This window comes from Panulirus ornatus, chromosome 12 (assembly GCF_036320965.1).
Source record: "Panulirus ornatus isolate Po-2019 chromosome 12, ASM3632096v1, whole genome shotgun sequence".
NCBI classification, from domain to species: Eukaryota; Metazoa; Arthropoda; class Malacostraca; order Decapoda; family Palinuridae; genus Panulirus; species Panulirus ornatus.
Window position 1 is genome coordinate 36202860 of NC_092235.1, and position 26720 is coordinate 36229579.

Here is a 26720-nt window from a genome sequence, read left to right on the forward strand (position 1 = left end):
TGACAGGGCACTCCTGCAGGTACTGTATGTCTTCCAGAGAGTCCAGCGCCAAACTTACAGCTCTTAATGTTCACCCCATTGTTTTTTGTATTTTCACAGTGGAAGACACAATAGCCCTAACACCAGTGAGATGGAATGGGGAGGAGTTTTAGGAAATCAGTGAGGCATCTATCCCTGGGGATAGGGGAGCAAGAATACTTCCCACGTATTCCCTGCGTGTCGTAGAAGGCGACTAAAAGGGGAGGGAGCGGGGGGCTGGAAATCCTCCCCTCTCGTTTTTTTTTTTTTAATTTTCCAAAAGAAGGAACAGAGAATTGGGCCAGGTGAGGGTAGTCCCTCAAAGGCCCAGTCATCTGTTCTTAATGCTACCTCGCTAATGCGGGAAATGGCGAATAGTTTAAAAGAAAAAAAGATCTAGAAAAGATGTTCACATAACTTTTAAAAGGACTTCAACCATACAAGGCTCATGGTCATGATAAAATTTCACCATATATGCTTAGGATGTGTACAGATACACTTGATAACCACCTGAATTATATGTCACTAGAGATAGGCAAAGTGCCAAGGGAATGGAAGAAGACGAACATCATACCTGTCTATATGGAAGCAGACTGGAAACAGGCATTGCAATACAAAATGGTCTCTTATGAGTGTGGTGTGTATGGCTCTGGAAAAGATTATGAAAAAGTAAATGGATGATTTTACATGTAGAAGACATTTCTTACATGAAACACATAGTTTTAGTAACTAAATACTTAGTGTTCTAAAAGAGAATGAGCCCAGTCCTGAACAAAAGGGAAGGCTGATAAGAGTCTGAATTTGGAATGCCAAAAAACATGACAATGTAATTGAATCTGACTGAAAAGCAGGATCACCAAGCAGGAATACAGGTGGGGAAACTTCTATGTTAGATAGATCATTTCAGCAGGGGGGGGAGGCACAGGACACTTGTCATTGGTGTCTATTCCAAATGTGCTGAAGTAACAGGGTTCTCTTCTTGGACCATTACTCTTCTTTACATAAATGATTTGCCTGGATGAATGGATCATTTCCTGAATATGTTTGCAGAAGATGCAAAGGCCATGAGGGAAATGAAAAGTGAGAAGGATTGCATCAGCTTATAAAGAGACCAAACCAGACCCCAAAATCAGTCTGAAATGTGGTTGAAGAATTTCAACCCGAGCAAATGTTAGGTAAAGAGGACAGGAAAAAGTGAAAGCCTCAATATGATTATTAGCTAAATGGAAATAAGCTTCAGGATTCTGAGTTGAGAAGGACTTGGGAAATGACATCAGCCCTAACCTGTTGCCAGAGTCCTATATGAGGAGAATAGTTATGGAGACAAACTGTCTGCTGGCAAATATCAGAATAGCTTTCAAGCAGAATATGGATAAGAAAATATCTAGCAAGCTATTCATATTCTACAAAAGTTCAGAACTAGAATAAGCTTCTCAGGTTTGGTTACCACACATAAAGAAGCACAAAGAATTCATAAAAAAAAAGTCCAGAAGAGAGCAACAAAAATGTACCAGTATTAAGAGAGCTAAGCCACTGGGAAAGGCTTAAGGCTTTAAATTTACCCATCTTGAACAATAATTCAAGTGGTTTATCTAGTGTATCTGCACACATCTTTGGCAAATATTGTGAAATTTCAGTTCTGGATTTTCATCTGCCCAGTTTACAATATTCTTTTCACATTTTCTTTGGTCCTCTTTTCTTATCCTGCTATATTTGTTCCATGCCCTCATTTAGATTGCAAATGCTTGCTAGCTGGGCTGCCATCAGTATCTGCCCCACTGTACATCTCAAAGCTCCACTGCTTCATGAGATCTTTTATTATGCCATTCCTTCCTCTTTCTTACTGTTCCCTCTGTATTAAAAGCTTAAAATACTTATGCCTCTACCCGTACATTTTAAACTTCGCAGAGCTTTTCAACACAAAGACCTGGTTCCTGACTACTTAATTCTGTTTATGTTATTAAGGAAATTATTGTGGTTTGCATAGTCTTTGCTATTATATCCTTTCATTCTTTTGTCTCTCACTTCTGCTTTTTTACTGTCCTCTTTTCCACATATGCAAACTCATGCATTATATGATCACTTCTCCCAACAAGTGTAATGTATATAATGTTCTTAATATTCATACTAGTATGAGTGGAGATAAGATCTAGTAATAATGATGTATAAGTTCCTCTTATCCTAGTATGCTCTATGACTTGTTAGTATGGGAAACTTTCTGGTATAGTCAATAAACTTATGTCTCCAGGTATGGGAAATTTTCTGGTATACATTCTATAAACTTGTTTCCAAGCCTCCCCATCACTATGAGAATCTAAATTACCCCTAGTCTACTATATATTTGAAATCCCCCATTATCAATTCTTCATACTGAGTTTTCCTTCATTCTTATCATTGTATCTTTGTTCTGGTTCACTGCAATTCTTTGGAGGATGATATAACAATAACACCACTGTCCTCTTCTTTCCTACCATTACTATTCCCATTACGATTTGCTGAATGGAACATCTGTTTCTTGGTACTCTAGGCTCTCTCTTGCTGTCATGTACCCCTCTGGGCTGAACAGGTAAGAGGTTATCTCTTTGGTGAGCTTTGTTCTTATGACCCTAATGATATCAGGTGCACTTTCATATAAATGACCCCCAAATTTCAGTTGTTTACCTCTAACTACTAATCCATCAGCATTTGAATACATTAATTGCAGCACTATCAAATTTTACAAAAGATACTGTTTCCCTAATTCAAATTGCTACACAGTCCAAATTGAGAGAGGAAATTCGATCTGTATACGAAAAAAGAACTATTATTAAAGGGAAGAGTGGAAAATTGAGTTGAAGTACGTAAAGTGGAATCATCAGCATAAAGTGGATAAAGTTAAAAGCAAAAGAGAGATGACCATTTATTGAGAGAAGAAAAAGAAAGGGATATGGGGATTTAGAAAGCAAAGACCCTATCAAATGCTTTGGAGATGTCATGGGCTAAAACAAAAGTTTGACCAAAATCCTGACAGAAGAGGACCAGAGGTGAGTCACATAGGACAGATAACCAGTAAACCAAACACTACAAAATCCATACTAGTTATCTGAAAGAAGCGAAAGGGATATCAAATGTTTGAGAGAGTTTAGTTTAGGAGTTCCAAAGACTGTGAGAGCAATGTGGCAATCACTGGGGAGGGTTAGAGCAGTGTCCTTTCTTTAAGATGGGCTGCATCAGGGAGTGTTTGGAAGTAGAGAAAGGAATTTAGGGTTTTTAGAAAAAGGCAAAATAGGTGAACAAGGACTGTTGCTAAATCAGAAGCACATTCAACTTCGAACACAAGAAGGTATGCCATCTGAGCAATAAGCCTTGTCCACCTGGATGCTTTTGGTTAAGGACTAAAAAAAATTGTAAGAAGAAGTCAAGTTAGTACACTTCCTTTTTATGAGAGGGAACTTAACTCTTCAAAGAACAGCTTTGAAATGATTCCAAGGGGAAGTGAAAGCAGAGTGAGTTTTAAGGGAATGAAAGAGTTCCATGGTGTGGCAACATGCATCAGAGCAGGAGTGATCAAACTATGACTGAGAAGAAAAAGATTTTGAAAAAAATGGGATGTAGAACTGCATCCCAACCATGAATCTTTTGTTCTGCATTCAGAACAACACAAGGCATCCCAACCAAAGAAGCAGTGCCCATTCCAGGGAAAGTCAATGGAGAAGCTGTATGTGGATAGCCACTGGGCTTCCCTGAAGCACCAAAGCACAGGAGGGATGGAGGATGGGCATGCCAAGTTAAAATTTATAAAAACATTGTGGTCAGAGGACCTTAATGGAGAAGAAAAGTGTATGCACAGTTTAAAGGTTCAGAGAAAAAAGAGGTCAAGTGTGTTAGAAGAATGGTCATGATGGTCAGGAAGTCAGGTGGGGTGTTTAATTAATTGTTTTATATCATTCTGAAGAGAAACAAAAGGCTCATCAGAATTGTCCCACTTAAAGCCTACCTATCCTTGTGGTGAAGGTAGAAATTTCTGGCATGGAGGATCGCAGTGCATGAATGTGAAGAGAACAAAGCTTCATGGCAGGAAGTTAAATAGTCAACTAGATGTACACAGTTCAAGAAACTGTGGGAGTGGGGAATAAATAAAACATAAAAGCAAGGTAACAGAGGTCAGAGACATTTTGAGCCTGATATCATCAAAATTAGAGAGTCAAGGTCCGTGAGACAAGCAATAGGTTTTCTGTATTATAGTAGGAACAAACTCCATTTGAACAGGAAGAATGACAGAAATCATGGCTGGTGACCTTAGAATGTACAGGAGAAGCAGCCTTAAACAGCTGGCTTTCAGAAAGGGGTAAAATACATGGGGCAAGAAATAAGATGATGTTCAATGGAGGGGAGGGGAGGGTAGAATCAAGACTCTAAATGTTGCAGAAATGTATAGAAAAATAGCCAGGACAAGGATTTGTACTTATGGGAATGGGATGGATCCCATTTACATGATGGTGGTTAAGTGGGCTTTATGATCCACCCAACCCCTCTTGACCAGTGGTAAGTACCACTCTGAATCAGCACCATGAGAGATCAGTAATGATTTGCTGCCATGATTCATAGTTTGCAGAGTAAGTAAAACATAAAAATAGATAAGAATGTGTGTGAATATGTACTGCCAAGTTTCGTGTATGAGAGAAAAAGTGTGTGAGATTGGGGTTGGATGCCAGCAATTCTCTTGTGGTTGAGGCAAAGGAAATAGGGCAGGGATCTGGGCCTGAAAGGAGTATGTAATAAACACAAAAGTGATGGCTCACTGCACTTCAACCACTATCCCTCCAGAAACTCTGGCAATACTACCTTCCAGGTTAGTGTTTACCTGCCACTTACTACCATTACTATGGCATAGCAGCAGCAGTGGATGTCACTTACTACATGTATCTCATGAACCCTTTCCATGAAAGTGTTTCTGTTCATCTCAAGTCTCATGACTCCCTTCATGATCCTCGAAATGCTTCCTAAGTTCTCTTAATTCTTGATGTGTTATACTCAGATCTTGCTCCATCAAAAGTTCCCATAACATCTCCAAACATATGCTGTCTGTTGTCTTCATCTCAAACCTTTTTTCATTTTCATCTCTAGCCTCCTCTTTGCAGAGCAGGTTTTGACTGAATAGTTTTGGTGCATTCCTTAAATTGAGTACATACTAGCAAATTCTGGCTTTGGCAGTGCTACAGGTCTTCAACTATCCCTAAAATAAAACTAATATCAGTAATGAAGCCTACAAGTGTAAATTATCTTAAAACCTGATGAGAAAATCAGATACTCAACTGTCAAAGAGTAGCCTTTTGGTTAGTTTAGAAATAAAAATTTCACTTCTCTTTGGCAAGATCCACTTTTATACAATAACTTAGTGCACTTGTTCATTTCACAGTATCAACCATTCACTCTCTGAAATTCAGTCACCTTAAAAGGAAAAAAAATATAAGAAAAAATATTAATTTCGCTCAAGTTAGCAACACTCCATTTGTTACATCATCTCCACAACTCCTTGTCAAGAGGAGAACAGAAAGTTTCATAACTATGGCACCTTTATGGGTCTGTATTATATCTTCTCTTCATCTAATACCTATTTAGATATATAAGCTGTCCATTCTAGGTTAGTTAACAGGCTGGTAATGATCACTAACAAACACTATTACAGGAAAAATAGAGAGGAGTAAAGGAAAATTACCTTTTTTTGTCATTCCTGCTCTTTTCTATCAACAGCTTCCAGTTTGACCATAACAAGGCATGTCCCATTCCTAGCTTACCATACAACCTTCTTACTGCAAAAATCTTACACATGCTACTCAATATAGCTCTTCACACCACTTGAATTACTTCAGTGGAAATGCAGTCTTCATATTACACAGTATATGCAACAAAGTGACTACTGTATTGATGTAGAAGTTAGTTTTCCATGTCAGATGCTCAAAGCGGTACTTAATATTTTTAGATAAAAGAATTCTATGTTAATGGATCTTTTTTTTGAAAGATTCTACAATGTTCTCCCCATTTCACATTCAGTATACTACTTCAGTAAAGCACAAAATGTTTCAAACACCATCTAATTTTACAAATGAAATGAAAGTCTTTCAGAAGGTAGTTGTGTTCATGGAGTGAGCTCAACCTCTGAACCACAAATCTGGTGGCTTGGGAGCTCAAACCCTCACATTCGCCTTCACTTCATCATAAAGTTTCAATTACAAAAAAATCAATGTTTCAATAAACCTATTCCTAAGCTTACATTGAAGTGGCCAAGACTAAATATTCTAAAACCATTTTAGTCACAGCACATTATGTTCTCAAGACACGCAACACCTATGCTGAATTCACTGTACTGGGAACTATGAAATTGAAGTTGTCCTAAATGTCCTACCTGGGGTAGTCATCTGCTACCATCATAAAGAAAAGTAGTTGATTACAACTTTTTCAACTTTTAGAAGAGTTAGCAAGTAAGAAACCAAGATGAAGATGAAAGTTCATTTTTTGTTGACTAATTTCCCTTCCTGCTTCAACAATGTAATGTCATGAATAAATGGGTAACAGCCTCGTTTGCACATATAAACTCTCTGTCATGCATAATGTAATGAAATTAGTGCCAACCATCCTTAGCCAAGCCCCACAGATCATTCCATCCATGGCTTACATTAACTGCTATACAAATTTTGGGTCATCCCATTTACAGCAGACACCTCTCCCAGTATGCTACATCGATCCTGTATCATTCTATGCCTTAGAAACTCCATATACTCCAAAATATTCAGGCCCTGATAACCCAGTCCCCCTTTGTTCCATCCTTCCATATCCTTCTCTCTTCCTCTTCCCTTTATTCTCTCCACTTCTGACATGAAAATCCTCTTAGTCATTCAATCTTCATTCACCCTCTCCACATGTCTGAACCATTACAGCACACCCTGGTCAACTCTCTCACTCAGACTCCACTCACTACCACATGTCACTCTTACACTGCCATTTATTACACAATAAGTCTGCTTCACACTTACATAATACAATGGGGTAATGATTTAGCTACACAGGTAACAAAATAGTCTGCACAGTAGTGAATTGCAGTACATCATGCCATCCATTTCCATATCAATATGGGGATAAGGATTGACCAAAAGTACACAAAACAAACTCAAAATATTATGAAGTAAAGGAAATAATATCTTATTAAAAAAACACTTAAAACGTTATCAAAGGAATAAAAATAACATTAAACATGTACACGAAAAGTCTTAAGAGTATCTGCCTTTTTGTCACATTTACATTTCTTGGGAACTATGGGACAAGTTGGGTAAGGTTTTATCTTACATTCTTGCTAGATATGTAAATAAGCATTTGTTCAGGCAATAGGTAAGAACTTACTCAAGAGATGTGTAAAGAAAATAAACCGTGGAGTATAAATAAAATATAGCTTACCATATCATTCAGAAAAAATTAATGTTTTTAACAAAAATATGTTCACTCGCATTGCCATGCCTACCCAGACTGCAAACATTCTACTGTACCTCCCACATTTCTGTTATTTTTCTAAATATGTAACTTATTCTTAGAGCATGAATTAATCATAAGGCCATTAAAGAAAATTGGTCCAGGTGAAAGCTGGACTGCAGAAGGGGTGTGTGATGTTACAAAGTGGATAACTGAAGGTTTGATGCAAAGCCACTTTGGAGGTGCCAAAGCCCATTAGAGTGGCATGTCGGCATCTTATCTTGGCAGTTTAATATGTTAATGGATGAGGTGGTGAAGGAGGTGATTGCAAAGGTCTTGGTAAGAAAGTATGTAAACTACAGAAGGTGAGGGGATGTGGAAAGTCAGTCACATGCTCTTGTTGTTAGCACAGTACTACCGGCAGATTCAAGAAACCGCAGAAGTCGGTGTCTGAATGTGGGAAAGTGTGTGAAAAGAAGTTGAAAGTAAATGTGAATAAAAGAGGGTTATTTGATTCAGCAGGGTAGAGGTGTGAGTGAGTGTGGGGTGTGAGGTTGAATGGAGAAAATTAGGAGAATGTGGTGTTTTAGATACCTTGCACTGAACATGGTAGCAAACTGAACCATTAAAGCAGAAGTGAGACACAGGGTTGGTGAAGAGGAAATGGTTCTGGGAGCATTGAGGAATGTATGGAAAGAGATGTCATTATCTAGGAAGGTAAAAAGTGCATTTCTGAAGGTATAATAGTCCCAGGGATGTATGGATGCGAAGCATGGGCTATAGATGAAGAAGTGCAAAGGAGGGGAGGGTGGATGTGTTGGAAATTAAATGTTTGAAGGCAATACGTGGTGCAATTTTCATTTTGTGTGTTACAGGGAAAGAGTTTCACACTCATGGTGCCCCATCTCTTAACCTTGTACAGGGAACTCTCGACTTAAGCATATTTGATTTATACCAACTTTGAAATGATACACACAGTCCATTATCACCTTTTTTTTTCATTTAAACTGGCTCAAGTCTGGAATAACAAAATCATCATTGGGCTGGTAGTGCAGTGGTGGAGCATTGCCAGCACTGTGCGAAAGGCACACTTTTGCTATATTTGAAGAGGATGATTCAAACATAGAATGGAGTTTAAAGGTAGCCTGAAGTGTTCAAGCTTACATCAAAGGCTATAAAGAAATCCACCATGAAAAGACGATGAAAACTGACAAACAACAATAGATTTCTTTTTGAAGAAAATTGACACGCATAAGAAAGATCAGACATCAACATCTGGCGATGTAATAGCAGAATTCACTCAACCATTACCACCACCTTCCACAACTATGTCATCTGAATCAGATGACCCTCTTCCCCAGTAACTCCTCCACTTGCCTCCCTCTCTATCAGCACCACCAAGTATTTCTGGAACAGCAATAAATATAAGTGGTGGAATAAAGTTTGCTATTTTCTGTTTTTATTCACTATGAATTTTTTTTTTTTTTTTTTTTTTTTTTTTTTTACTTTGTCGCTGTCTCCCGCGTTTGCGAGGAAACAGGTGTCAGAGAGATGGGTAGATTGCGTATTCCAACTCTGTATACATAGCTGTGGTATAATCTAGATAGTTCTACAATCCATAGCCAGAGGTTGAACCATTATGTGACATTCATTTTTTCATTCACTTCAAGCTAGAAGTTTCAGTTTTCTAAATTGCTTCTTACATTTTTCATATGTATATGTGTGTGTGTGTGTGTGTGTGTGTGTGTGTGCGCGTGTGTGTGTGTGTTTGTGTGTGTGTGTATGTATATATATATGTATATTATCCCTGGGGATGGGGGTGAAAGAATGCTTCCCACGTATTCCTCGCGTGTCGGTATGTACGTATATATATATGTGTATATATGTATATATATGTATATATGTATATATATATATATATATATATATATATATATATATATATATATATATATATATATATATAATTAATATGGGTAAAATTGAAAGTTGATGGAGAGAGGTGGGTGATTATTGGTGCATATGCACCTGGGCATGAGAAGAAAGATCATGAGAGGCAAGTGTTTTGGGAGCAGCTGAATGAGTGTGTTAGCGGTTTTGATGCACGAGACCGGGTTATAGTGATGGGTGATTTGAATGCAAAGGTGAGTAATGTGGCAGTTGAGGGAATAATTGGTATGCATGGGGTGTTCAGTGTTGTAAATGGAAATGGTGAAGAGCTTGTAGATTTATGTGCTGAAAAAGGACTGATGATTGGGAATACCTGGTTTAAAAAGCGAGATATACATAAGTATACTTATGTAAGCAGGAGAGATGGCCAGAGAGCGTTATTGGATTACGTGTTAATTGACAGGCGTGCGAAAGAGAGACTTTTGGATGTTAATGTGCTGAGAGGTGCAACTGGAGGGATGTCTGATCATTATCTTGTGGAGGCTAAGGTGAAGATTAGTAAGGGTTTTCAGAAAAGAGGAGTGAATGTTGGGGTGAAGAAGGTGGTGAGAGTAAGTGAGCTTGGGAAGGAGACCTGTGTGGGGAAGTACCAGGAGAGACTGTGTACAGAATGGAAAAAGGTGAGAACAATGGAAGTAAGGGGAGTGGGGGAGGAATGGGATGTATTTAGGGAATCAGTGATGGATTGCGCAAAAGATGCTTGTGGCATGAGAAGAGTGGGAGGTGGGCTGTTTAGAAAGGGTAGTGAGTGGTGGGATGAAGAAGTAAGAGTATTAGTGAAAGAGAAGAGAGAGGCATTTGGACGATTTTTGCAGGGAAAAAATGCAATTGAGTGGGAGAAGTATAAAAGAAAGAGACAGGAGGTCAAGAGAAAGGTGCAAGAGGTGAAAAAAAGGGCAAATGAGAGTTGGGGTGAGAGACTATCAGTAAATTTTAGGGAGAATAAAAAGATGTTCTGGAAGGAGGTAAATAGGGTGCGTAAGACAAGGGAGCAAATGGGAACTTCAGTGAAGGGCGTAAATGGGGAGGTGATAACAAGTAGTGGTGATGTGAGAAGGAGATGGAATGAGTATTTTGAAGGTTTGTTGAATGTGTCTGATGACAGAGTGGCAGATATAGGGTGTTTTGGTCGTGGTGGTGTGCAAAGTGAGAGGGTTAGGGAAAATGATTTGGTAAACAGAGAAGAGGTAGTAAAAGCTTTGCGGAAGATGAAAGCCGGCAAGGCAGCAGGTTTGGACGGTATTGCAGTGGAATTTATTAAAAAAGGGGGTGACTGTATTGTTGACTGGTTGGTAAGGTTATTTAATGTATGTATGACTCATGGTGAGGTGCCTGAGGATTGGCGGAATGCGTGCATAGTGCCATTGTACAAAGGCAAAGGGGATAAGAGTGAGTGCTCAAATTACAGAGGTATAAGTTTGTTGAGTATTCCTGGTAAACTATATGGGAGGGTATTGATTGAGAGGGTGAAGGCATGTACAGAGCATCAGATTGGGGAAGAGCAGTGCGGTTTCAGAAGTGGTAGAGGATGTGTGGATCAGGTGTTTGCTTTGAAGAATGTATGTGAGAAATACTTAGAAAAGCAAATGGATTTGTATGTAGCATTTATGGATCTGGAGAAGGCATATGATAGAGTTGATAGAGATGCTCTGTGGAAGGTATTAAGAATATATGGTGTGGGAGGCAAGTTGTTAGAAGCAGTGAAAAGTTTTTATCGAGGATGTAAGGCATGTGTACGTGTAGGAAGAGAGGAAAGTGATTGGTTCTCAGTGAATGTAGGTTTGCGGCAGGGGTGTGTGATGTCTCCATGGTTGTTTAATTTGTTTATGGATGGGGTTGTTAGGGAGGTAAATGCAAGAGTCCTGGAAAGAGGGGCAAGTATGAAGTCTGTTGGGGATGAGAGAGCTTGGGAAGTGAGTCAGTTGTTGTTCGCTGATGATACAGCGCTGGTGGCTGATTCATGTGAGAAACTGCAGAAGCTGGTGACTGAGTTTGGTAAAGTGTGTGGAAGAAGAAAGTTAAGAGTAAATGTGAATAAGAGCAAGGTTATTAGGTACAGTAGGGTTGAGGGTCAAGTCAATTGGGAGGTGAGTTTGAATGGAGAAAAACTGGAGGAAGTGAAGTGTTTTAGATATCTGGGAGTGGATCTGTCAGCGGATGGAACCATGGAAGCGGAAGTGGATCATAGGGTGGGGGAGGGGGCGAAAATTTTGGGAGCCTTGAAAAATGTGTGGAAGTCGAGAACATTATCTCGGAAAGCAAAAATGGGTATGTTTGAAGGAATAGTGGTTCCAACAATGTTGTATGGTTGCGAGGCGTGGGCTATGGATAGAGTTGTGCGCAGGAGGATGGATGTGCTGGAAATGAGATGTTTGAGGACAATGTGTGGTGTGAGGTGGTTTGATCGAGTAAGTAACGTAAGGGTAAGAGAGATGTGTGGAAATAAAAAGAGCGTGGTTGAGAGAGCAGAAGAGGGTGTTTTGAAATGGTTTGGGCACATGGAGAGAATGAGTGAGGAAAGATTGACCAAGAGGATATATGTGTCGGAGGTGGAGGGAACGAGGAGAAGAGGGAGACCAAATTGGAGGTGGAAAGATGGAGTGAAAAAGATTTTGTGTGATCGGGGCCTGAACATGCAGGAGGGTGAAAGGAGGGCAAGGAATAGAGTGAATTGGAGCGATGTGGTATACAGGGGTTGACGTGCTGTCAGTGGATTGAATCGGGGCATGTGAAGCGTCTGGGGTAAACCATGGAAAGCTGTGTAGGTATGTATATTTGCGTGTGTGGACGTGTGTATGTACGTGTGTATGGGGGTTGGGCCATTTCTTTCGTCTGTTTCCTCGCGCTACCTCGCAAACGCGGGAGACAGCGACAAACAATAAAAAAAAAAAAAAAAAAAAAAAAAAAAAATATATATATATATATATATATATATATATGCATTTCAATGTATACATACATATACATACACAGACATATACATATATACACATGTGCATAATTCATATATATATATATATATATATATATATATATATATATATATATATATATATATATATATACATATATATATATATATATATATATATATATATATATGTGTATGTATATATGTGTATATATATATATATATATATATATATATATATATATATATATATATATATATATATATATATATTTTTTTTTTTTTATACTTTGTCGCTGTCTCCCGCGTTTGCGAGGTAGCGCAAGGAAACAGACGAAAGAAATGGCCCAACCCTCCCCATACACAAGTACATACACACGTCCGCACACGCAAATATACATACCTACACAGCTTTCCATGGTTTACCCCGGACGCTTCACATGCCTTGATTCAATCCACTGACAGCACGTCAACCCCTGTATACCACATCGCTCCAATTCACTCTATTCCTTGCCCTCCTTTCACCCTCCTGCATGTTCAGGCCCCGATCACACAAAATCCTTTTCACTCCATCTTTCCACCTCCAATTTGGTCTCCCTCTTCTCCTCGTTCCCTCCACCTCCGACACATATATCCTCTTGGTCAATCTTTCCTCACTCATTCTCTCCATGTGCCCAAACCATTTCAAAACACCCTCTTCTGCTCTCTCAACCACGCTCTTTTTATTTCCACACATCTCTCTTACCCTTACGTTACTTACTCGATCAAACCACCTCACACCACACATTGTCCTCAAACATCTCATTTCCAGCACATCCATCCTCCTGCGCACAACTCTATCCATAGCCCACGCCTCGCAACCATACAACATTGTTGGAACTACTATTCCTTCAAACATACCCATTTTTGCTTTCCGGGATAATGTTCTCGACTTCCACACATTTTTCAAGGCTCCCAAAATTTTCGCCCCCTCCCCCACCCTATGATCCACTTCCGCTTCCATGGTTCCATCCGCTGACAGATCCACTCCCAGATATCTAAAACACTTCACTTCCTCCAGTTTTTCTCCATTCAAACTCACCTCCCAATTGACTTGACCCTCAACCCTACTGTACCTAATAACCTTGCTCTTATTCACATTTACTCTTAACTTTCTTCTTCCACACACTTTACCAAACTCCGTCACCAGCTTCTGCAGTTTCTCACATGAATCCGCCACCAGCGCTGTATCATCAGCGAACAACAACTGACTCACTTCCCAAGCTCTCTCATCCCCAACAGACTTCATACTTGCCCCTCTTTCCAAGACTCTTGCATTTACCTCCCTAACAACCCCATCCATAAACAAATTAAACAACCATGGAGACATCACACACCCCTGCCGCAAACCTACATTCACTGAGAACCAATCACTCTCCTCTCTTCCTACACGTACACATGCCTTACATCCTCGATAAAAACTTTTCACTGCTTCTAACAACTTGCCTCCCACACCATATATTCTTAATACCTTCCACAGAGCATCTCTATCAACTCTATCATATGCCTTCTCCAGATCCATAAATGCTACATACAAATCCATTTGCTTTTCTAAGTATTTCTTACATACATTCTTCAAAGCAAACACCTGATCCACACATCCTCTACCACTTCTGAAACCACACTGCTCTTCCCCAATCTGATGCTCTGTACATGCCTTTACCCTCTCAATCAATACCCTCCCATATAATTTACCAGGAATACTCAACAAACTTATACCTCTGTAATTTGAGCACTCACTCTTATCCCCTTTGCCTTTGTACAATGGCACTGTGCACGCATTCCGCCAATCCTCAGGCACCTCACCATGAGTCATACATACATTAAATAACCTTACCAACCAGTCAACAATACAGTCACCCCCTTTTTTAATAAATTCCACTGCAATACCATCCAAACCTGCTGCCTTGCCGGCTTTCATCTTCCGCAAAGCTTTTACTACCTCTTCTCTGTTTACCAAATCATTTTCCCTAACCCTCTCACTTTGCACACCACCTCGACCCAAACACCCTATATCTGCCACTCTGTCATCAGACACATTCAACAAACCTTCAAAATACTCATTCCATCTCCTTCTCACATCACTACTTGTTATCACCTCCCCATTTACGCCCTTCACTGAAGTTCCCATTTGCTCCCTTGTCTTACGCACCCTATTTACCTCCTTCCAGAACATCTTTTTATTCTCCCTAAAATTTACTGATAGTCTCTCACCCCAACTCTCATTTGCCCTTTTTTTCACCTCTTGCACCTTTCTCTTGACCTCCTGTCTCTTTCTTTTATATATATATATATATATATATATATATATATATATATATATATATATATATATATATATATTTCCCTGGGGATAGGGGATTAAGAATACTTCCCACGTATTCCCTGCGTGTCGTAGAAGGCGACTAAAAGGGGAGGGAGCGGGGGGCTGGAAATCCTCCCCTCTCGTTTTTTTTTTAATTTTCCAAAAGAAGGAACAGAGGGGGCCAGGTGAGGATATTCCAAAAAAGGCCCAGTCCTCTGTTCCTAACGCTACCTCGCTAACGCGGGAAATGGCGAATAGTTTGAAAGAAAAAGAAAGAAAGAATTCCACAGTATGTATATTATAGTATTCAATATATCCTGGTGTAAGTATACTATAGTTTTTTCCTAGTAAAACATTTTGCACTGTCTTATGAATAAAGAAACCCCCTAATCTCCATTACCGACAATATTTGATGTATGCATTCTTTTATTTACATAACCATTAATTGAGAGGTACCTGTATATATGTACCACGTCTTTGCTCCTATGGATGAATACTTACACCCACAAACACCAGACATATGCAAGGGTGTGTGTGTGTGTGTGAATTCATACATAAGAGTAATGACATGGTACATATATAAATGGTTAAAAGATCCAGGTAACATGAGTGTAAAACTCTCCCCACATAACACACAAACAGTAATCACAGTAACCACACCCAAGCTAGGATTTCAACAAGGTCTGAGGAGAGGATGAACACCTGGGTTGGGTGTAGGTTAACTGCCATACTAGGAATTTGAACCCGTGCAGGCCCTACCGAAGGCTGGCCTGTGAACTCACAATCAGTAACACTAACCACTAGACAACGAAGACCAGTAAGATGGGGTGGTTTGATCAAGTAAGTAATAAATGGGCGAGAGAAAAGTGTGATAATATGGAGAGTGTGGTTGAGAGAGCTGAAAAGAGTGTGCTGAAATGGTCTGGGCACATGGAGAGAATGAGTAAGGAGAGGTTGACAAAGAGGATATAGGTCTCAGAAATGGAAGGGATAATGAAAAGGGGAAGACCAAATTGGAGATGGAGGGATGGAGTAAAAAGATTTCACATAAATGGGGCCTGTAAACAGGAGGGTGGAAGATGCATGGGATAAAGTAAAATGGAGTGATGTGATGTACAAGGGCAACATGGTGTGAGTGAACTTAAACAGAACATATGAAAAGGCAGGGGGGGAAACTATGAATAGATTTATGGGGCCTAGTTGTGGACAGGAAGCTGCAGTTCCAGTGCATTAAATTTGACAGCTGGAAAATGCACGGGAAAGAATGCAGCCTTTCTTTGTCTGCTCCTACCTCACTAAAACAGAAAACGGCCAACAAGTAAACTTTACATTTTGAAATTAGATGTTCACTCTGCACTCCTCTCCCTGAACTAAAAAATGTTCTAAACTGTACACTGCTGTCCCTCCCATATTTCTGTTACAGTATATTTCTTAATACTGTACTCTAAATAAGGCATTATTATAGTATGAATTAGTGAAAAACCCATGAAAGAAAGCTATGTATAACAATCATAATTCATCAAGAGAAAGATGAAAGTTATACAATGATGTAAAATAAAACTTTTCATCACTGATTCCAGACAACTAAACATTCAAAACAACTTATTTTTAAATCTCATTGGCAACCCTCTGTTATCTGAAAACAATGAAATATCAATGAAGATACATAAGAATATTTCAAATGGCACATGCACTGCATGACAGTGATTAGTGTCCTCACCGCTCAGTGTTTTGCGGCACTGGTATATTATCTCCTAGGTGCTTTCTGGCGAGGTATGTGTGCTAGTCTTGCAAATCTGTAGCACTTTCTGAACTCTAGAATGGCCCCTTCTTAGTGTCATCAGCAATCGCCTGACAGCTTCTCAAAGCTGTTTATGTTTCACTTGAGGCACAAGAGGAATGTATTAAGCCTCAAAAAGAAGATGAGAGCTGTGCAAGAGGCAAGAGGCTGGCTAAGGGTGAGTCCAAGGACTTCATCATCATTTGCTTACATATACTAAGATTTCCTCTTTGTAAAATACTTTAAAAATACATGAAATATTTTAGAATTTTATAAATACAATATCTTAGAATCACTTAAATAGCTGAAAAATTTTGTTATCCAGAATGGCGTATTTCCTTAAGCATTTTGGATAACAGAGGTTTTGCTGTAACTGCAGGTGTAAGGTATGTTTTCTCCCATATGTTTTTCTGAATATGTTTAGATAAGAGTACACAGCAATAAACATCACAATACTTATTACCAGTTAGAGAACTTTACCACACAAAGTTAATGAAAAAATAAGAAACATTCAAACATACACAGAATATTTTGGAACAAAATGTCATCTTGAAGCATAATATGAGGTGTTTACAGCAAGAAATGAAAGAAGAATAGATAAAACTAAATCAAGAAAAATGGAATAAAAAAAATAAGTATATTAGATACTGAACAAGACCAAGAAAACTTCTGGAAATCCATATATGAAATGACAGAAATAGAAAAATTGACATACAATATATCATGGACAATAACGGAACAAAACTGTATGACGACGAAGAAAAAGAATTAGCATTTCACAGAGAATGGTCAAAAATCTTCAAAATATCGGAATAGGAAATCAAGAGTTTCAATGAAGAACATAAAAACGAAATTCAAGAATGGTCAAACACCCGATTAGAATGCTCAATATCTAACAAAATAATAAATATGAATTCAATACAAGAACTAGGAAAGTATCAGGTGAAATACTACACAGTTTAAGCTGACTTAAAGAGATTGTACTAGGATTCAGTGGAATACCAAGAAACAAGCTTCCCCCAAATGCTATCAGAACATTAACAGAAATATACAATGCCTGCTTAGCATCAGGATATTTTCCTGACACATTAAAGAAAGCTAAAGTAATCTTCATACTGATAGAAGGAAAAAGACCCAAAAACTATGATAAATTACAGGCCCATCGCCTTATTAGAAATAATTGGGAAGTCACTAGATAAAATAATAAACAACTGACTGTTAACATATATAGAAGATGAAAATTTACTAAATCTGAGACAGCAAGGATTCACAAAAACGAGAGGAATGCAAACAGCTATAGCTACAATAACAAAGATACTAGCAATAGTAAAAGCTAACAACAATCAGGTAAACACAGTATTAAGAGATGTCACCAAAGCATTTGATAAAGTATGACATATAGGACTCAAATCTAAAATATTACAACTAGGATTTGCAAAACCATATGAAAAAATACTCTGTGATTATCTGGAAGATAAAGAAGTATACAGAAATATTGGTGTATAGGAAATCCTATACAACTACAAAGTGGAGTTCCACAAAATGAATGCCTCTCACCCACTTTATTTATAATATACACATCAGATATACCGCCACCAACACAGTGTAGTGAGTATGTCAACTGACGACATATCACAAATAATAGCATATCCAGGAAAATCAAAGGAAATAACGGCAAAACAATCAGCTAATGAATAGGAAATATTGATACTTATGAATATAGATTCATAAGTATGAATAAGAGCAAGGTTATTAGGTACAGTAGGGTTGAGGGTCAAGTCAATTGGGAGGTGAGTTTGAATGGAGAAAAACTGGAGGAAGTGAAGTGTTTTAGATATCTGGGAGTGGATCTGGCAGCGGATGGAAACATGGAAGCGGAAGTGGATCATAGGGTGGGGGAGGGGGCGAAAATTCTGGGAGCCTTGAAGAATGTGTGGAAGTCGAGAACATTATCTCGGAAAGCAAAAATGGGTATGTTTGAAGGAATAGTGGTTCCAACAATGTTGTATGGTTGCGAGGCGTGGACTATGGATGGAGTCGTGCGCAGGAGGATGGATGTGCTGGAAATGAGATGTTTGAGGACAATGTGTGGTGTGAGGTGGTTTGATCGAGTAAGTAACGTTAGGGTAAGAGAGATGTGTGGAAATAAAAAGAGCGTGGTTGAGAGAGCAGAAGAGGGTGTTTTGAAATGGTTTGGTCACATGGAGAGAATGAGTGAGGAAAGATTGACCAAGAGGATATATGTGTCGGAGGTGGAGGGAACGAGGAGAAGAGGGAGACCAAATTGGAGGTGGAAAGATGGAGTGAAAAAGATTTTGTGTGATCGGGGCCTGAACATGCAGGAGGGTGAAAGGAGGGCAAGGAATAGAGTGAATTGGAGCGATGTGGTATACCGGGGTTGACGTGCTGTCAGTGGATTGAATCAAGGCATGTGAAGCGTCTGGGGTAAACCATGGAAAGCTGTGTAGGTATGTATATTTGCGTGTGTGGATGTATGTATATACATGTGTATGGGGGTGGGTTGGGCCATTTCTTTCGTCTGTTTCCTTGTGCTACCTCGCAAACGCGGGAGACAGCGGCAAAAAAAAAAAAAAAAGAAAAAATGAATATAGATGGAAAATCAAAGCAAATATAAACAAATTCAAAATAATACCAATTGCAAATATCAAAAATGACCCATTAACAGTCCAAGAAGAACTGTATCCATACAGTAGAGAAGGTACATTACTAGGATTGAAAATTATAATAACAAGTAAAACCAAATTCGTAAAAGAAAAAGTAGGAAGAACAAAAGGGACATAAGCTAAATTACAGAGATTCAGAAATATTAGCTCAAAAACTAAGAAGAAACTATAAACAACACTGATAAGATCAGTAATAGAATATCCATTGATACCCTTACATACAATAAAGATAACCAATATGAGAAATATGCAAACAGTACAAAACAAAGCTCAAAAATTCATATTCAACATTAGATGTCCTGAAATTATCAGAAGTGAAAAACTAGTTCAAAGAGCAAATTTACCACCAATAAATATATCACTTCATGACAGAGCAAAAAGGATATGGGAAAAAAATGAAGAACAAAATACAGAAACATTTCAAAAATGGATAGTACATAGAGAAGATAATCTAGAAAAAAGCCATTACTGGTTCTCAAGTAGTAGACAAATTATAAAATCAAATGATCAGATTATTTGTCTTATCTATTTATTTTGCTTTGTCGGTCTCCCGCATTAGCGAGGTAGCGCAAGGAAACAGACGAAAGAATGGCCCAACCCATCCACGTACACATGTATATACATACACGTCCACACACGCAAACATACATACCTATACATCTCAACGTATACATATATATATACATATATAGAGTGGCAGATATAGGGTGTTTTGGTCGAGGTGGTGTGCAAAGTGAGAGAGGTGGTGTGCAAAGTGAGAGGGTTAGGGAAAATGATTTGGTAAACAGAGAAGAGGTAGTAAAAGCTTTGCAGAAGATGAAAGCCGGCAAGGCAGCAGGTTTGGATGGTATTGCAGTGGAATTTATTAAAAAAGGGGGTGACTGTATTGTTGACTGGTTGGTAAGGTTATTTAATGTATGTATGACTCATGGTGAGGTGCCTGAGGATTGGCGGAATGCGTGCATAGTGCCATTGTACAAAGGCAAAGGGGATAAGAGTGAGTGCTCAAATTACAGAGGTATAAGTTTGTTGAGTATTCCTGGTAAATTATATGGGAGGGTATTGATTGAGAGGGTAAAGGCAGTACAGAGCATCAGATTGGGGAAGAGCAGTGTGGTTTCAGAAGTGGTAGAGGATGTGTGGATCAGGTGTTTGCTTTGAAGAATGTATGTGAGAAATACTTAGAAAAGCAAATGGATTTGTATGTAGCATCTATGGATCTGGAGAAGGCATATGAAAGAGTTGATAGAGATGCTCTGTGGAAGGTATTAAGAATATATGGTATGGGAGGTAAGTTGTTAGAAGCAGTGAAAAGTTTTCATTGAGGGAGGCAAGTTGTTAAAAGCAGTGAAAAGTTTTTATCGAGGATGTAAGGCATGTGTACGTGTAGAAAGAGTGGAAAGTGATTGGTTCTCAGTGAATGTAGGTTTGCGGCAGGGGTGTGTGATGTCTCCATGGTTGTTTAATTTGTTTATGGATGGGGTTGTTAGGGAGGTGGATGCAAGAGTTTTGGAAAGAGGGGCAAGTATGAAGTCTGTTGGGGATGAGAGAGCTTGGGAAGTGAGTCAGTTGTTGTTCGCTGATGATACAGCGCTGGTGGCTGATTCATGTGAGAAACTGCAGAAGCTGGTGACTGAGTTTGGTAAAGTGTGTGAAAGAAGAAAGTTAAGAGTAAATGTGAATAAGAGCAAGGTTATTAGGTACAGTAGGGTTGAGGGTCAAGTCAATTGGGAGGTGAGTTTGAATGGAGAAAAACTGGACGAAGTGAAGTGTTATAGATATCTGGGAGTGGATCTGGCAGCGGATGGAACCATGGAAGCGGAAGTGGATCATAGGGTGGGGGAGGGGGCGAAAATTCTGGGAGCCTTGAAGAATGTGTGGAAGTCGAGAACATTATCTCGGAAAGCAAAAATGGGTATGTTTGAAGGAATAGTGGTTCCAACAATGTTGTTTGGTTGCGAGGCGTGGGCTATGGATAGAGTTGTTCGCAGGAGGATGGATGTGCTGGAAATGAGATGTTTGAGGACACTGTGTGGTGTGAGGTGGTTTGATCGAGTAAGTAACGTAAGGGTAAGAGAGATGTGTGGAAATAAAAAGAGCGTGGTTGAGAGAGCAGAAGAGGGTGTTTTGAAATGGTTTGGGCACATGGAGAGAATGAGTGAGGAAAGATTGACCAAGAGGATATATGTGTCGGAGGTGGAGGGAACGAGGAGAAGAGGGAGACCAAATTGGAGGTGGAAAGATGGAGTGAAAAAGATTTTGTGTGATCGGGGCCTGAACATGCAGGAGGGTGAAAGGAGGGCAAGGAATAGAGTGAATTGGAGCAATGTGGTATACCGGGGTTGACGTGCTGTCAGTGGATTGAATCAAGGCATGTGAAGCATCTGGGGTAAACCATGGAAAGCTGTGTAGGTATGTATATTTGCGTGTGTGGACGTATGTATATACATGTGTATGGGGGTGGGTTGGGCCATTTCTTTCGTCTGTTTCCCTGCGCTACCTCTCAAACGCGGGAGACAGCGACAAAGCAAAAAAAAAAAAAATAAAACACATATACACATGTAAATAATTCATAGTCTGCCCTTATTCATTCCCATCGCCACCTCGCCACACATGAAATAACAACCCCCTCCCCCTGCATGTGCACAAGGTAGCGCTAGGAAAAGACAACAAAGGCCACATTCGTTCACACTCAGTCTCTAACTGTCATGTATAATGCATCGAAACCACAGCTCCCTTTCCACATCCAGGCCCCACACAACTTTCCACAGTTTACCCCAGACGCTTAACATGCCCTGGTTCAATCAATTGGCAGCATGTTGACCCCGGTATACCACATCGTTCCAATTCACTCTATTCCTTGCACGCCTTTCACCCTCCTGCATGTTCAGGCCCCGATCACCCAAAATCTTTTTCACTCCATCTTTCCACCTCCAATTTGGTCTCCCACTTCTCGTTCCTTCCACCTCTGACACGTATATCCTCTTGGTCAATCTTTCCTCACTCATTCTCTCCATCTGACCAAACCATTTCAAAACACCCTCTTCTGCTCTCTCAACCACACTCTTTTTATTACCACACATCTCTCTTGCCCATACATTACTTACTCTATCAAACCACCTCACACCACATGTCCTCAAACATCTCATTTCCAGCACATCCACACTCCTCCGCACAACTCTATCTATAGCCCTCGCCTCGCAACCATATAACATCGTTGAAACCACTATTCCTTCAAGCGTACCCATTTTTGCTTTCCGAGATAATGTTCTCGACTTGCACACATTCTTCAACGCTCCCAGAACTTTCACCCCCTCCCCCACCCTATGATTCACTTCCGCTTCCATGGTTCCATCCGCTGCCAAATCCACTCCCAGATATCTAAAACACTTCACTTCTCCCAATTTTTCTCCATTCAAACTTACCTCCCAACTGCCTTGTCCCTCAACCCTACTGCACCTAATAACCTTACTCTTGTTCACATTTACTCTCAGCTTTCTTCTTTCACACACTTTACCAAACTCAGTCACCAGGTTCTGCAGTTTCTCACACGAATCAGTCACCAGCACTGTATCATCAGCGAACAACAACTGACTCACTTCCCAAGCTCTCTCATTCACAAGAGACTGCATACTCGCCACTCTTTCCAAAACACTTGCATTCACCTCCCTAACAACCCCATCCATATGCAAATTAAACAACCATGGAGACATCAAGCACCCCTGCCTCAAACCAATCACTGAGAACCAATCACTTTCCTCTCTTCCTGCATGTACACATGCCTTACATCCTCGATAAAAACTTTTCACTGCTTCTGACAACTTGCCCCCACACCATATATTCTTCATACCTTCCACAGAGCATCTCTATCAACACTATCATATGCCTTCTCCAGATCCACAAATGCTACATATACATCCATTTGTATATACCAAATATATATAAAAAAGGTGGGGGGAGCAACCAGAAACACAAGTACCTGGTAAGCCCCCGGATAACTTCTAAACAAACTGAATTCAAATAACTAAGAAACCAGTTAATAATGACTTTAAAAGATGGGGAAAGCAACCAGAAACACAAGGACCTGATAAGCCCCCCAAAAAACATCTAAACAAATCAAAATTAAAAAACAAACAGATTATCTAATAATCATAAAAGATGACGTTAGTAACCAGTAACACAAGGACCTAGTGAGCCCCCGCCACTAACACAAGAGCACAACAAATATCAATAAACAACTACAAAATATGCAGCAACAGAAACCTTTAATCATCAGTTACATAACAAAGTCTGACAACTTTAATAAGTAACACAAACAAACCAAACAAAAACAAAACAATGCAGTTCTCTGATTGATCCCAGAGTCTCTCAATGTTTTTCTGTAATTCCCATTTCCTACTTTACTTATCCTCAAACTCCCTACCCCCCAACCCCATCCACAAATCCTCCAAAACTCTTCCATTCCCTAACCCCGGACCTCCAATCAATGCCAAGCAAGAGCGACTTCCAGCTTTACTTCAGCCAGAACAAAAACAACTGTAGAGAAATGCATAAAAAAAGAAATACTATTTACCAAACCAATCACTGAATAACATTTATGTTTTTGACCATGAGAAAAATGACCAGTTGCCTCCGTGAATAGGAAATGTTCCAAACTATGCACTACTGTACAGTCCATATTTCTGTGACAGCATGTTACTTAAAACTGTACTCTATGTAACTAATTTCAAAGCATGAACTGGTCAAAAGCCCACAGTAAAATACCAATGCCACTTATTGTTTTTGTATGTGAATTAGGCTAGAGCTTGTATTCAAAGGCGTGAGGTGGGGGATGATGAGTGAGGTGATGGTGAAGTAAGTTCTGTGTGGTGTACTGTGCATCTGTGTTAGCATAAAGTGTTGCTTTAGCAAAATGTTCCATTTCAGCAGTGACTTACAAGAGATTAGATGCCTGGAAGGATGAGGAAGATTGCTTAGGTAAGGATTATAAGATGAAAAATCATGTCCTTTTCATTTTATAACAAATGTATTAAATTTCATTCATTATGTGCCAAAAGCCATTGCAGTATTAATATGTAATATTCATTTAAGACCATTTTTCATTTTTCTTCTATCATGAAACATGCTGATAAAATTGGGGAGCTACAAAGAAAAGACAAGAAACTGCTTGCCTGGCTTGTTTATAGGACAACACACCCTCACAACACTCCTTAAATGATGTTATCTACATGTCACACAAAAAATTCTCAAAATTATATACAAGTATTCGATTCTATGAACAAGGTAGTTTTGTATGAATCATAATACAAAAACTCAATGTTCCATATGTAAATGAAAATAGAAAAAAGTTTCATATAAATTCATACAAAACAATGAGAAAAATATGCTTATTTTGTGGCATGCATATACCTAGTGATGCTAAGATGGATGAGTAGCAGAATGTAAATATACATTTGGGCATGAGCCAAACTTATTTCTATATTTGTTTTCTTCATTCTATAAATAAAATCTATGATCTAAGAAAAAATCTTTTAATCAATCTTAACCTAAATCTTTAAGAAGAAAACTTGTTTGTGGATGTTAGTTAAACAGAAGAGCATCCTCCATCTATGCACATGTCAGCATCTTGAAATACATCAACATTGAAACAGAGGTTGGGAAAAATGCTTTCCCAACACATCTGCTTGCTTCATGGTGCAGATGGTATTCTCCTTAGCTCCATAACAGATCGCAATTACAGAAGCACTAGACCCACCTTCAAGCTAATTCAGTATCTTAAGTAGGCTCACATGTAGTTGGGATGCTTGTGGGATACTTAACCATTGTGATGATTGGTTCACGAGGTCAAAAAAGAATAATGTACAAATGGCTAATGGTGTGTCCTTACTCATTGAATGGTAAAAGACAACTAAAATGGTGAGCAGCATGGCATGCGCATCACTAGTTCCTTGCAGCATGTGCCAGATGATCTCATAATATACCATGATAGGTTGTGCTATAATGTAAAAACATATAATTAACTTAGGTGCCCATGTCAAATTGAAATCATTATATCAAATCACACTATATCATGACTACTATCTCATTCTTTGGCATAAAATTTCCAATATTCCCTTTCCCCCACCCCCACTCTCTTTAAAGGTTTCATTATTATGGATGCAAGTCTACATTAAGGCTTAGCCTTAAATGAAATATAAAGATATGGGGAAAAGTATTCAAGAAATTTGGAGGAAGTGAAAAAGCTGTCTTTTAAAAAGTGCCAGTCATATCTACAGGGAAAAAAATTATGGGTTTGAGAGTTCCAAAGCTTCAAAGTGTACTGAAAGAATCAATTTTCAAAACATTCCACCCCTGAGTTGCAAACAGCCACACAGTAATTATGTGATGCAGTAGCTTGCAGAGTATTACATGATCTTGCTAATGGTGGGGGAGAGCAGGCAGCCAGCTTATTAGCAAAAACCAAACTAATACCTGTTGGAGAGGGAAAGAGAATCAACAATGTAGCACATGGGAAGTGAGTCAAGTTGTGAGAGGTTAACCTTGGAGAGTTGATAACTTCAAGCTCAACTCTATCTAGTAAGAATGCTGAGCTAGAACCAACCCAGATGTGAGAGCAATACTCCAAACAAGAAAAGATCATTCCTCTGTAAAAATGGAGCAACTTTTCAGATGCAAAGAAATTTGACATCTCAATGGGGCTCCCAGTTTCTTAGAGGCAACCATAGCTATTTCTGAAATGTGTAGTTTCCATGATAGGAAGATGTTACAGTGATACCAATTACATTCATTTTGTCAAGAAGTTGAATTACAAATCCATCAAATGAGATAAAAAAGGTGTGAGGAATTTTCAATAGAGAGATGGGCAGAAAATGGGTTTTGTAGGCTTTAAGCTTGACCACGTTATGTTTGTGCCAGTTATATATCCTGTTTAGGTCTACGTTTAAAGGAGCTGTGTCAAGATGAGACACAGATTGAGTGAGAAAGGAAGGACAAAATCTGAAGGATGTGGAGGAATACAGTGTTGAGTTGTCATCATATGAGTGCATCTTCTTCTTTGTAGAAGGAAGGAAATCAATGATAAAAAGGAGAAAAAGTGCACGAGACAAGACAGAACCTTGAAGGACATTCCTGGTGATAGGGAGAGATGGAGAGGCTGATGAATCAACTACCATGGAGACAGATCGGCCAGACAGGAAGTTAGATATCAAGGAGCAAAGTATGGGATGGAAGCCGAAAAAGGGAGCTTAGGCATGGGATCCCAATGCCACAATATCTGGACTACTACACATTTATATATACTCATTTTTTACTTGTAAACTAACCTCTCCTTTCATATACTCAATGTACCAATGGCCTACAATAACATTTCAAACCTATGACTCACCTCAGCTCCTATGGTTCCATCCACTTGCAAATCCACTCCCAGATAACTAAAGTAAACCACTTCTAAGTCCTCCCCATTCAAACGTACACTCAAACCAGTGTGATGCATTTCCCTGCAGCACTCTAATAACTTATTTTCTTCACATTCACTCTTAACTTTTTCCTTTTACACACTCAAACTGTCACCAGCTTCTGGAGTTTCTCTCT

General features: G+C 39.1%; 1 protein-coding gene across 3 annotated transcripts in view; it reads right to left on the bottom strand.

Moving 5' to 3' along the window:
- Window positions 1-26720, bottom strand: part of LOC139752010 (uncharacterized) — a 467243-nt gene that overhangs the window by 73380 nt on the left and 367143 nt on the right. Inside the window, exon 11 of one of the 3 annotated variants that reach the window (XM_071667789.1) lies at window positions 24115-25601. The exons of the other annotated variants lie outside the window; for them this stretch is intronic. Within the exon in view, the coding sequence (XP_071523890.1) occupies window positions 25459-25601 (143 nt within the window). The 3' untranslated portion in view covers window positions 24115-25458. Of the gene's footprint in view, window positions 1-24114; window positions 25602-26720 lie in introns of those variants that run through there. 3 annotated transcript variants of the gene reach the window in all.